Consider the following 12,245-nt stretch of genomic DNA (forward strand, 5'->3'; position numbering starts at 1 on the left):
GAACTGCGATGCAAGTAAGCTCGACAGCCGCCGGCGTGCTTTCTGCCTGGAGATATGGAGCAATATTGTTGTCAGCGCGCAGAAGAATAGAGCGTAAGTGCGTGGTGACGATGGCCAGAGTGTACGAAGATCCCGTTTAGGAGTTGATGCAGCAGTCAAGAAACCAACTCAAGGCAATTCGTAAGTGCAAGCAGTCACGCTGTGAGAGTCGGGAGTCGTCACTCACCCAATTGCTGCAAAGGCAACTGCAAAGAGAAGAAGAAGGAGCAGTCCTGATGAAGTGGAGCCGCATGGCCCCTGTTTCAGCTCCGCCCCCCTGTTCCTTCCACCGGTTCTTACTGGCTTCCCACCTGGGTCCGAATTGTGGGCTCCTTCCCCGGGGCTGGCCGCTCCAAGTGCCCCGCACCCTTGTCTTTCGCTCCTTCTCTTGGCCTGACATTTTTTTTTGGTAGACCAGGGCAGGAACAGGAGGAAACACGCGCCTTCCATTGGGTGAAGCGAGGCAGGCATTGGCCGTTTGACGATCCGGCAGCGGGAAGGTGTGAAGGTCTGGACTGAAAAGGAAAGGCGCCAAGGGGTGCATCTGTGGCCTGCAGGAGCGAATGTTCATTCTCAGAGGAAGGAGCGAGCCCTTGGGCCAAGAAGTGGGAGTACGTAGTATTGTGGAAGCAGGAGCGAGAAAAGACGGTAAAAAAAAAAAAAAAACATGGTCATGAAAGAAAAAAATAGTAAAAAAAAATATCGGTGGCCGCAGACGCGACGGTGACATTTCTCTCCTCTTGGCTGCTGTTCGCCTCGTACTTACTTAACAAAACATCTCCTATCCGCATTTCTTCCTCCTACACTCACCTTCTCCTTCTGACTCTTTTTCTTCGTCTGAAAAATCACCCTCCTGTCACTACTATCCGTCAAACTTGTTCATCTTCTCTTTTCGTCCGACACTCGCTTTTCACCAGTTCAACCCCTTGATCACCAAGTTCCTACTTCACGGTAGCCGTACCTGTGCTTACCACACCATCTCACCTCCTGGCCCTGGTCAACGTCCACACCATCAGCGCCCTTTCGAGTTTAACTCCCGTCTAATATCCCAACCGCACACAAGGTCCCCCCCTCCTTCTCTCATCATCCCGACCAATTTCATACCCCTTCCAGCGCTACCGCTTCATATACCAAACACTCCCGCGCCAAAAGCTGCCTTACCGTCCTTACGGTCCTAACTCTTTTCGACCGACCATCCCTCACTCCCGCCGCCATCGCTGCCGATTGACGGACAGGGTCAGTCTATAATCGATAAGTTCGGAGCATATCAATAAGCTCCTCCTCCCCTTCCCGCTCCCCTTCTTCCCTCCCACTCCCGGATATGCCACACCTAAACACCTCGGCCTACGAAGTTCCAACAATCAATATACCAACAAACGACTCCGGAGTCACACCTCACATCATGGCCGAAGAAGGTGGTCACGCGCCCACGGGCGGCAACAGCCACAATCCTGCCAGCGACAACCAGCACCACCAGGATTTCACCATCAAGCCGCGCATGACCGACTTCAACACAGAAGACGTGCGCGATACCATGTCCCCTACTGGACCCATGACCCCGAACCCGTTTAGCAGAAAGAACACCAGCATTGACATTGACGACTACTTCACCGGTCCTCGCGATATCCTCAAGCACTCTAAATGGCCTCTGTTCATGCAAATGCACGGCAGCATTCTGCCCAAGATGATTGTTCCTCTCATCTGGATGTCTCTGTGGGCTGCCGCTATCACCGTCATCGACAAGTACCGTACCACTATGGGTGTCGACTCTGTCCTGCTTACCGTCCTGGGTTTCGTCGTCGGTTTGGGTCTTTCGTTCCGCAGTTCTACTGCTTACGAGCGCTATGCCGAGGGTCGCCGTTACTGGGCCCAGCTCATTCTTGCGACACAGAGTCTTGGCCGCGTCTTCTGGATCCACGGTGGTGACAATGAGAACATCGACCCCAGACAATCGCTGCTCCGCAAGATTGGCTGCATGAACCTGCTTCTGGCCTTCTCCGTCTCCCTGAAGCACAAGCTCCGCTTCGAACCCTACACCCAGTACGAGGACCTCGAGCATCTCGTTTCCCACCTGACGACCTTTGCGCAAGAAGCCACGGCTGCCGAGCCCGAGAAGATGACCCTGAAGAAGAAGAATTTCTTCAAGGAGACTGGCGAGTACCTTGGTGTTTCCTTCGCCGCCAGCAACCCCCGCAAGACCATCAAGAAGGCCTCCCGTCCTCTCGGCAACCTGCCCCTCGAAATCCTGTCCCACATCTCCTGCCTCGTCGACAAAATGGTTGAGGATGGCCAGCTCAAGGTCCCTATGCAGCAAACCCTCGCCTACAACAACGTTGCCCTCCTGAACGACATCATGACTGGAACTGAGCGTGTTCTGACCACGCCTCTGCCCATTGCGTATGCCATCGCCATCAGCCAGATCACCTGGGTGTACGTCATGCTGCTTCCATTCCAGCTAATTGACAAGCTCGGCTGGATCACCATTCCCGCCACCGTTGCTGCTGCCTACATCATTCTTGGTATCCTCTTCATTGGTCGCGAGATTGAGAACCCCTTCGGCGAGGACGTCAACGATTTGCCCCTCGAGGTCTACTGCGAACAAGTTGCCTCCGAACTCGACATCATCGCCTCATTCGAGAAGCGCGACCCCTACCGCTTCATGGAGTCTTCCCAGAACCTGCCCTTGTTCCCTGCCAGCATGGCTCCCTACCACATCTGGATGGGCCGTTCCGAGAACCGCGTCCGCGAGGCCATCAAGTCCAAGCACAACACCGTCTTCGAGTTCCGTAAGAAGGTCATTCTCGAAAAGGTGGCGTCAAGAGCCGGCAACACTGCGACAGAGAAGAAGCCTAGCAGCGAAGGCACTACCACTATTAATGGCGACCACAACGTCTAAACAGACTGTGCGCTTTCGCTTTGCTTCGAGTCTTTTCTTCATCTCTTTTCCTTCCCCTCTATTTGCATCAGAAAGGGTTTCGACGAGAGCGGGTTTAGCGATTTGCGTCAAGGAGCATTTACGGCACGGGAAAACAAAAGATTCTTTCATATATGGCCCCGACGGGTGGCTTTTTGCGGCATAGGAACGGTTTCGGATCTTTCTTTTCACTGTAATAACCTGATTCCTGGATGACACAAAAGGACAGGTGTGGTTTTGAGCGTGGCATTTTCTCTCATGGCATTGAGACGACAACAGAAACAACATACCAAAATTGAATGCAAAACATTTCAAAAACAAGGACCTTCGTCAGAGTACCGAGTGAACTATATTGAGTAACATGCACACATGTCTTTGCCTCCCTGCTAACTCTCATACTCGAAATAGGCCTTGCTCTTCCGTCTTGACGACAAGATCCTATCCTCGGTCTCGAAAGCCTGGGCACTATCGAACAACGGCGCGGGCCGCCCTCCGTAAAGTGGGTGTGTGAGTGGGTTCCTCGGACCTCGATCGACCAGGGTCTGAGGCAAAACGTCAGACCAAGCGGAAACCGAATCAAACGTATAGTGAATGCGCACGACTTTTACTTATAGGTTAGGTTACCTTGGATCGAAACAAGGGGCCATTCCCTCACTTGCAAGAACCACGGCGTCAACTCATGGGTCGTTCTAGACTTTTGCGGAATGCTCCATCTTGCGACTTTGCTTCCGCCCCGTGGGCGGCGAGGTAGTCCACCCGGACTCGGGGCATCGGGTATGTTCATGACCTGGTCTTTTAACCTCTCAGAGGATTTCTCCAGTATGGATATCATACTTGCCTACGGCAAGCCAAGCCGGCCGCCCGTCAAAGCAGCGCCCGGCTCCGCGTCGTTTAGTTTGGGACCGGAGGGTGGATTCTGACACCAATGGAGGGGAACGCCACGTAAACGCCACGAGAATCAGTGCCTTGGGACGGAGCCGCCGGTGTAACCGAGATCTTTACATCATATCTGCCCACCTGCACAAGCAGCCAAGGTAGGGCTATGATCTGACAAGGCGCGACAGGTCGATCTGGTCGATTCCGAGCCTTCGGACCAGATATCCGGGATCCCATCGATCGCCCCCAAGGGTCGCTTTCTCCACTTGGCTGGAGACACCGTCACGCCTCGCTACGTATGTGCCTTGTGTGCGTATACGCCCGAGAGGATCCACGGAGAGGTAGAAAAAACGATTCATTGCATACGACTCGTTATATATGATTCAATTGTTGTTTCGGGGGATGATCTAACGATTGGTAGCTTTGGAGGGGTTCATGTTCGTCGCCCGTCGAATTCGGAGCTGGTTCGTGCATGGACTATCTTATCGGCCGATATTCCTACACGGCGCGGGTGAGACATACCGCTGGAAAACACAGCATCTCGAAATGCTGAAAGAAGTCCAAGACGTTTTGACGAAATCAATAGGCTACCGGCTCCCATTCCGAATTCGGTGGTTCGAATGCGGCCATGGGAATGGTTACATGTTTCAGGAGAGGTGAAAGGTCTTTACGATGAAGATGAATTTGGAGGAGAAGCGGAAGGTGGACTGGCGTGACTGAGTGCCTCGCTCCATCGAACCCAGGTGGGAAGAAGATCCAGCCACAAGTGGGCGCACTTTAAGCGTGGATCGGTTCGCCGGATCCGGAGCGGCCATCGTGCAGCCGGGGACGCGGCCTCTGAGACATTCGCTTTCCGAACGCGTGCCGGGAATGGATTGAGGCTCGTGTAAGCGTCGCACTTGAAGCCCGTGGCGTTCTTTTGCCCGTATATGTGGTAAAGCCTTTCTCTCTTTCACCGCGGAGGGTCCTACATGTCTTTTTCTGGTCCTGCTCTTCTCTTCGTTTTTCTTGATTCCTTGTTCTTGTCCTGAACTCTCTTGTTTATGTTCGACTGCATGCTGCTATCATTCACAGTTGTGTCCAAAAAGGGTAATAACAGCTGAGGGCTCTAGCTCCCCTAGCTTCCAAGCAGCTCGGAAGGGCCGTGAAGCCATCCTTGCACTCGCTTGGAGAGAAACGAACCGAAACACGACTGGGACTCCCGTCGCCCAAAAGGACGGAACCCAGAACCCCAATGCGTGTCTCGCAATAAAAGCATTCGCAACCAGGGGCATCGAACTTACTCAATGTTGATCTGGCCCGGGCTAGAAAAGGAAGACATGGACGTGTCTTCCAATGAGACCACCGAGGGAGGCTTCGGGTCGACGCAAATGCAGGCGCTCTCCCACGAGAGCCTCGCCAACATGATGCTCGGCGTCATTATCGCAGTGCTCGTCGTCACGACTGTGTTTGTCGGGCTGCGGATCTATGTAAGGTCGCGGGTTATCAAGAAATGGGGTGCCGATGATACGATGGTGACGCTTTCGTTTGCTACGGTGGCTTTCCATGGGATCATGCTGTGTCTGGGTAAGCTTTTCTGATATTGAACTCTTGGACATGGTCGCGAAGATGAGTTGTTCAGGCGGAGAGGAAAATTATGGAAGAGGAGTTTGTGGGCTGACGTGGGTGAGAGGGATACAGGTACCAGATTCGGACTCGGAAAGCATGTCTGGATGACGCAGGCGCAAACAATCGAGAAAGCTCAAAAGGTAAGTTTTTCACGAAACATGGGGATTCCATCTTTTCCTTGATGCTGATTGTACATGCCTAAAAATAGCTCGCGATGTTCATCGTGATGATCTACAACATCGCCTTCGTCACCATCAAGATCGCCTTCCTCCTCCAATACCGCCGAAGTTTCCCTCTTCTCATGGTCGAGATGTTGTGCAACGCTGGTATCGCGTTTCTCGTCTTGTTTGGAGTATCGCTAATGGTCTCGGCGGGTATAACGTACAGTTTGGTACTCAAGCGCGAGATGACGGATTCGCCCGTCAGTGTGTTGGGATGGTGGCTTGCCAATGCGTCAATGCACCTGCTTACGAACATCTTCATCTTCGTTCTGCCGTTACCCTTGCTCGGTAGGCTGAGACTTCGGCGGGGAGAGAAGCTGGCTCTCGTCATCAGCTTCGCCCTGGGGCTATTGTGAGTTGGAACTCTTCATTCCTTCATGAGACGCTTTGGTATTAACGCGGATTTGTTCCCGCCCAGAATATGCGCAGTATCCATCATCCGGATCGCATATCTCCCAGGGTCTTTTGACATGGTCGACATGACGTACGATGGAATATCCATCATCCTCTGGTCCGTCGTGGAACTCTCATGCGCGGTTATCTGCTGCTGCATCCCCACCCTCCGACCGCTCGTAGAACGACGACAACGAGGCCTGGCCGACGACTACGACGATGCCACCATCTTTGGCGGAGGTATGTTCAGAGAGGACATGACCTTCGGCGAGGGCTCGCAACGCGTTCGCCCTGATATGCGCGGTGCCAACAACGAGAGGATATCGTCGTCCATCAGCTGCGCTTCAGAAACGGGCATGAGGAAACCCGGTCCAACCTTTTTCTGGCTGCGCACACGGAAGCAGAGCGACCACTCGAGCATCAACGGGCTCGACGACATTGCGCCCATGCCCACGCACGCGGGGCCTATGATGGCGGCTGCCGCTGCCGCAATGCCGGTGGTGGAGGTTCACGGGGTCAGGCGGGAGAGCGAGTATGGAATCATCGTTGTGGAGAGTGAGCGCGTCGAAGGGGGGGTGGAACGTGAGCGTGAGATCCCTCGACGGGCGAGCGTGAGGAGTAGTCTGCGTAGTGACAGCAGTCTCGGGGTGGCGCTGCGTAGAGATTTGAGTGTGAGGAGGCACATGAGCATAGCGTTGACGGAACGGGATTCGGATGATGATGTGTACTACTTTGGTGTTAATGAGGAGGATGTGGACCTGGAATGCCCGACGCCACTGAGTCCGCCGCCAAAATGTCGGAAATCGACCAGTTCGTGATGGATCAAAAGATGTCTATCTGTTTAGACTTTGTAAAACATACTGTACGGCGTTTGGGCGGTCGGAGTTTCTTTCCATTGATGGCGATTTTGGAGTTTCGCATTCGTGTGGCGGGCCTCAAAGGAATATCATCGTATAAGTTAATGATGAAGAAGATTTTGGAACTACATGCATTGAAAGCCGCCCAGAATCAGTCCACCCGCAGACCAGCTTCCTTCAGTAAGGGTAAAATCTTCTCGCCAAAGTACTCTAGGTCCGGTGCGAAGTCGTAAAAGTTGATCTGGACACCATCGATCCCGACCTTGTGCAACGCATCTAGCTGCTCAACGACCTGCTCCGGCGACCCGATAATCTCAATATTCCCTCCCAGGTTCAGCCCCTTATTCTCCTTGGCATCTTTCCTACCCCTCCACGCATGCGCATCACTATCATACGCTCCATTCGCCGTCCCAAACTTCTTGGTGCCCGCCTGGATCTTGGTCCCCTCGGCGATGCTCTCCGCATACGCCCACGCCTCCTCGGGCGTGTCTTTTGACACAATGATCGGGTTGATGATGATCTTGACCCCGCTACGGCCCTGGGCTTCGATAGCGGCCCTGATGTTCGCGATATGGGCCGGCAGGGTCTCGAGCGCGCTGTCAATGTGTGCCGTCCCCGGCGAGGTGATGAAAATGAGGTCAGAGTACCGCGCGGCAAACTCAATGCCTGCGGGCGAGCCCGTCGCGTTGACGAGGATCGGGCGACCAAATTGCGGCTTTGGCGTGACCCACGCATTCTCGAGGCGCCACGGCGAGACTTTGCCCTCGTACGAGATATTCTCCGTCTCATTCCAGAGACTATTCACCACATCGAACAGCTCGCCAGCCATTTTGTACCGCTGATCATGTTCGATGCGCTGCCGGCCAAACATCTCGTGCTCCACGGCCCGATGGCCCGTGACGACATTGATACCCCAGCGCCCCTTGGCGATGTGATCCAGCGTGGCACCGTACTTAGCAATGTGCAAAGGGTGAAGCGGTCCGTAGAGCACGTGCATGGTCGAGATGAGCAGGATGGACTCGGTCACGGCGGCCATGGCGCCGAGGGCGACGAAGGCGTCGAGCGAGGCCTCGCCGTCGTAGCCGCCTTTAGGGAGCCATTGGGTGCGGCTGAAGGCGAGTTCGAAGCCAAGTTGTTCGGCACGGCGGACGAGAGCGACGTTGTAATCGAAGGTCCAGGTGTTTGTTGTGGGTTGCGTGGAGAAGTTGATGTCTTGCAGGTTGAGGAAGAGGCCTAGGAGGAGGGGTTGGCGGGAGGCTCTGCGCAGGGGGCTGTCTTTGAAGTCGAGGGGGCCTTTGAGTTCTGGGCCGCCTTCGCGGACAGAGGTTGGAGACATGCTGGTTGTAAACCGAAAGCTTGAAATTGGGAGATGAACTATAATGAAGCTCAAACGTCTTGTTCTTATTATTTACATTGAGGTTGAGTGATGAGAATGAGAGCTGAGGCGTCTTGAAATATGTCCTGTCTCCTCATCGGCATTTGGCATTAGACGAGTTGGTTATGTAAGTTGGAGATGATGTGCAAGTGAGGAGCGATGTCGAGATCGCATCCTGCGCCGGTTCATGTGCATGATAATTGCCGACTATCTCCGCCATCGGCTGACTTTAAGCACGCCATCGAGTGTTATCTCAACCCTCCACTACTTGCACCGGCATTTAAGTGCGTGTATAGATGCACAGTAGAGACTTGAACGAAGAGTGGTGCCAATCTTCGGATGATCGACTGATGTTGAGAATCAATTAACACCTCGATATTGAGGTTCTAGAGTTTTGACCTGGCTGCCTCAGACTTGACAATTGTCGGCACTTCATCTTCCAGACTCTTCTCCTGTGGCTTCCATCCCAGAACCTTCTTCGCACGCAAGGCAGAAGCTCGGGAGTTCAAGCCCCAGCTAGCCGCCTCGAAACCAGCAGATGACTTGACGGCTTCGTCATAAGATAACTCCCGTACCTCGGGCTCTTGCTTGATGAAGCCCTGCTCATGGGCTGCCTTTCCAACCAACGTTGACAGATCACCCCAAACATGCTCGCCGTTCTCCGTGAGGAAGTACCCTTTGGCACCCCAGATCTCCTTGTCGTCCTTCCGAGATGGGTCGAGCGCGGCCTCAGTCAGCAACTCAAACACCACGCTGAGATCATGAACGTGGACGTTGTTCCACCGAGCAAGTCCCTTGCCAATACGAGGGCTGTATCCTTCCTTCAACACAAAGGTAGCCAGCTCGTACACCTGACGGCCACGGCCCGACACGGGTCCTCGCCCTTGGCCGTAGATCGTGGGAGGGCAGACAATCGCAGTCTTGACGGAGTCGGCGTGCTTGTTGCCAGTCTCGAGGACGATCTCGTCCACATTGCGGTGGAAAGCGTCAGCTGGCAGGTTGACGAGCTCGTCGACGCCATCGTAGTCGTTGAAGACCTTATCGTCGTGCTCGCCAAACGTCTTCTTCACTTCCGAGTCGAAGTACGTCAGGATGCCGGTGCCGCCTGTGTGCAGCCAGAACCCTGGCCGGGAGGGGGAGTGGCCCGCTACGAGTCCCTTTGAAATAGCCTTGGCTGCACCTGCGTGGTCTGAAGAGTCGGCAGTGTCTGGATAAGGTGAGCACATGTCGATTGGGGGTTAAGGGAGATACGGGATAGACAACTTACGAATCACGACATCAGCCCATGCCGCCTCGCGCTCCAGGGTCTCAGAGTCATCAAGCCCCCCAATAACAATCCTGGCTTTCGGATACTTCTCGAGAACCTTGTCTGCCTTTTCTTGAGTTCGGATGAGAAGCGCGTATTCGAACTCGGGATGCTTCTGGTACAGCTGGTAAAGGGCGTCGCCGCCGATGTAGCCCGTGGCTCCTGTGATAAAGATCTTGGCAGTCATTGTAGCAGTCTGTACTTTAGGTAACTTGTAAAGACGAAGAAGCTGGACTGAACTTCGGACTCGCCTAATAAATAGCGAAAAGTGATGTTATCACTGGCGTGATTTACGTGTGACTTACGTAGCTAACTGTCGCTTTCTTCTATGACGTCGGCGTGGATTTCTAATCGTGAGTAAACCGCCCCCGGAAATATGTTTAGCCATCGAGGGGCACGGGAAGTGATTTCCGTCTTGCCTCTCCCCACCGGTTTGCGAGCAATCATTGGCTTCTGTCATGTTAAGAACGATCACTAATATTTCTAGATGTATCGCTAGGTGAAATAAGCTTATTTCCTTTCAGACGACATGAAGATTATTTGCTTTTACTAGGAGAGCCGTGCAATCGAGTTGAGGCTGCCCACGTAGGCGGGGATGCCCCTCAATTCTTATTTTCACACGGTCCCACCCTCGTCAAAATCCGAGATACCCCCTTAACCAGACCAGAGGGAGACTTCAGAAAGACATTCCGGCCAATGCCGTCTCTGTCTGTGTAGATGCACTACTCAAAGGCGGCACATCTGCTCCTTCATAAGGAATACATCCATATGTGGCTGTGAACTTTCACAGTCTCCGGATTGGCAGTTTCCAGCGCCGCAAAAGTCTTCATGTCTTCCGCAGCGGCCATAAACGCTGCAGCAAGTTCCCTGCTTGCCAGCACACTTGCGATTCCCGTTTGCATATCCGCAGGTCCCATCGGTGGTGTACACCTTGTGGCCCCAGCAAATACCCTCCCAGCAGGTGCCAGGAGCACAGTCTATGCTGAAGCACGGTGAACAGTGTCAGCATCTGCAATTTCCGGTGAAAGACAGCCATCAATATCAGGAAAGGATCGGGACTTTATCACTTACTCTCTTTGACCACATCGCCAAGTCTCAGAGTTGCAGCATTGCCCATTAGTCCCGACACAGGTGACCCCCGGGCGCGACGGGCCACAGATGCCATCCCAAGCTCTTTTCGGTTCGACGACTAACGCGGGTAGAACGATAAGTCTGATTACAGTAAGAGCTCGGACATTGGGGTCACGTACATCCACGAGTGCAGTATGAGGCGCAAGGGAGTATGTTCCCGCAGTCTCGGTCCAGAGAAGGATTGAGGAAGAAGAACTTGTCTAGTGTGATCCCGTAATGAGTTGCGAGCTTTTGACAGGTCTCCGGACCCACGTTCTCATTGGTGTCGCTAGTATAGCGGCAGTTGATCTCTCCAGGCTTTGTGTCGGCACCTCTGATCCCATGAATGGTTGTGTGAGTTGTGCACGCGCGTGGTCGTGAAATCGTGGCGGCTGGACGGCGGGGGGTTGTGGAATCTTCCCAAGTCACCGGTTTGCATTTTCCAGTGCTAGCGAGGCCAGATGATAGCGGAGTGATGCAGTCTACCGTCTTGGCAAAGAGAAGGATCGCAAGACCTGCAATCCCGCTGTTTGCGAAAAAATTACCAAGCTTGGGATACATTACGACTCCGAGTCGGGGTCAGAGGTGATACAGGGAAAATGAAGCGAGTACCAGTATGCTTGGCGAGCGATTCAGTGATACTTGTGCGCTTATGTTTTGAGGAATTTTGAAAACGCGAACCCCGCCAAGTGGCCAGATCGCGAAAGCACAAGACTGTTCAAAAGAACTATGGAAAGTGAGGTAGTCTGGGGAACTTTTGTTAGTCGCCATGGCAACATTAGGCAGCAGCTTCCCGCTAAAAGTAATACGATGGAGACATGACTGATACGGGAAAGCAGCGAGCATCAATAATAGCTCTGTCGAATGCTGAGTACAGTCACTATCTCAGCAGTCCATGGGCGACAACATCAAGGATGCAGCTGAGATTGAATTGGTATGTGGCGGCCCGTTTTTCGGTCGTGTTCGTCACCATGCCGTCGATGCCCCTGGCGCCTAGCAAGAGCCGCCTCCTAATTGAGAATGAGTCCTGAAGCATCTTTCACGCATCACGTTAGAGGGCGGGCAAATGATTTATGTTTCTCGATGGCCGTGGTATTATTTGCTGCGGTATTCGTATTCTTCACGAGTCATTCATGGAGAGTAATGGCAGGGCCGCTCCATATTAGCTGCCGAAACCCGACTCCGAAAACGAAGGGGAATCTCGCGCATCATTTAGCAGGATACGCGTATTCCAAGTCCTGGTAAACTCAACCACATCGTTTTCTGCCAGAACGGAGAGAACTGGGTCTCTTGCCAATCGAGGATGCTTAAGTCAGAACTGCTACATGAACTGGAAATCGACATGGAACTGTTGGTTAGAGCGGCGTAGATAGCTTGTAGTAATAGGAGCAGCTGAGATTTGCCGTGATGGGCTTCAGTCAAGCCAGACGGGGTCGATGGCTGGCGGACACTGACGCTAAGTAAACACACTACAAACATACGCTGGCAGATTTCGGTCTCTCCCGGTGCAGTACAACCGCCACGGGGATCCAGCATTGGTTTGATC

The 12,245-nt window shown here is 53.4% G+C and overlaps 5 protein-coding genes across 5 annotated transcripts; 2 read left to right on the forward strand and 3 right to left on the reverse strand.

Annotated features, from left to right (window-relative positions):
- Positions 1 to 1,360: 1,360 nt before the first annotated feature.
- BDZ83DRAFT_724208 (Bestrophin, RFP-TM, chloride channel-domain-containing protein) lies at positions 1,361 to 2,935 on the forward strand (the record flags this gene model as incomplete). The annotated part of the gene is made up of 1 exon (XM_060512633.1): positions 1,361 to 2,935. One exon carries the CDS (start codon positions 1,361 to 1,363, stop codon positions 2,933 to 2,935), a length of 1,575 nt encoding a protein of 524 aa, XP_060358560.1.
- Positions 2,936 to 4,713: 1,778 nt separating this feature from the next.
- BDZ83DRAFT_143716 (uncharacterized protein) lies at positions 4,714 to 6,964 on the forward strand. The gene is made up of 5 exons (XM_060501288.1): positions 4,714 to 4,763; positions 4,942 to 5,395; positions 5,510 to 5,577; positions 5,646 to 6,010; positions 6,077 to 6,964. Exons 2-5 carry the CDS (start codon positions 5,116 to 5,118, stop codon positions 6,867 to 6,869), a joined length of 1,506 nt encoding a protein of 501 aa, XP_060358561.1. The 5' UTR covers positions 4,714 to 4,763; positions 4,942 to 5,115; the 3' UTR covers positions 6,870 to 6,964.
- A 95-nt stretch (positions 6,965 to 7,059) lies between these two features.
- On the reverse strand, positions 7,060 to 8,244 carry BDZ83DRAFT_591989 (luciferase-like monooxygenase; the record flags this gene model as incomplete). Its single annotated transcript, XM_060506495.1, has 1 exon — positions 7,060 to 8,244. One exon carries the CDS (start codon positions 8,242 to 8,244, stop codon positions 7,060 to 7,062), a length of 1,185 nt encoding a protein of 394 aa, XP_060358562.1.
- Positions 8,245 to 8,669: 425 nt separating this feature from the next.
- Positions 8,670 to 9,776, reverse strand: BDZ83DRAFT_591964 (uncharacterized protein; the record flags this gene model as incomplete). Its single annotated transcript, XM_060506493.1, has 2 exons — positions 8,670 to 9,490; positions 9,551 to 9,776. 2 exons carry the CDS (start codon positions 9,774 to 9,776, stop codon positions 8,670 to 8,672), a joined length of 1,047 nt encoding a protein of 348 aa, XP_060358563.1.
- Positions 9,777 to 10,063: 287 nt separating this feature from the next.
- On the reverse strand, positions 10,064 to 11,428 carry BDZ83DRAFT_641353 (uncharacterized protein). Its single transcript, XM_060509552.1, has 3 exons — positions 10,840 to 11,428; positions 10,661 to 10,778; positions 10,064 to 10,571 (listed from the first exon to the last, which is right to left on the reverse strand). Exons 1-3 carry the CDS (start codon positions 11,258 to 11,260, stop codon positions 10,316 to 10,318), a joined length of 795 nt encoding a protein of 264 aa, XP_060358564.1. The 5' UTR covers positions 11,261 to 11,428; the 3' UTR covers positions 10,064 to 10,315.
- Between the last annotated feature and the right edge of the window lie 817 nt (positions 11,429 to 12,245).

The sequence above is a fragment of the Colletotrichum acutatum genome (genome assembly GCF_030867785.1).
Source record: "Colletotrichum acutatum strain CBS 112980 chromosome Unknown BDZ83scaffold_182, whole genome shotgun sequence".
Taxonomy (NCBI): domain Eukaryota; kingdom Fungi; phylum Ascomycota; class Sordariomycetes; order Glomerellales; family Glomerellaceae; genus Colletotrichum; species Colletotrichum acutatum.

Bases quoted from the DNA above. Each gene is read 5' to 3' on its own strand.
- BDZ83DRAFT_143716 (XM_060501288.1), top strand. From the start codon at position 5,116: ATGTTGATCTGGCCCGGGCTAGAAAAGGAAGACATGGACGTGTCTTCC. The intron at 5,396-5,509 runs GTAAGCTTTTCT...AGAGGGATACAG, and splicing joins TGGGATCATGCTGTGTCTGG to GTACCAGATTCGGACTCGGA. The intron at 6,011-6,076 runs GTGAGTTGGAAC...GTTCCCGCCCAG, and splicing joins AGCTTCGCCCTGGGGCTATT to AATATGCGCAGTATCCATCA.
- BDZ83DRAFT_641353 (XM_060509552.1), bottom strand. From the start codon at position 11,260: ATGTATCCCAAGCTTGGTAATTTTTTCGCAAACAGCGGGATTGCAGGT. The intron at 10,779-10,839 runs GTACGTGACCCC...TACCCGCGTTAG, and splicing joins CTCATACTGCACTCGTGGAT to TCGTCGAACCGAAAAGAGCT. The intron at 10,572-10,660 runs GTAAGTGATAAA...ACCGTGCTTCAG, and splicing joins TGGCGATGTGGTCAAAGAGA to CATAGACTGTGCTCCTGGCA.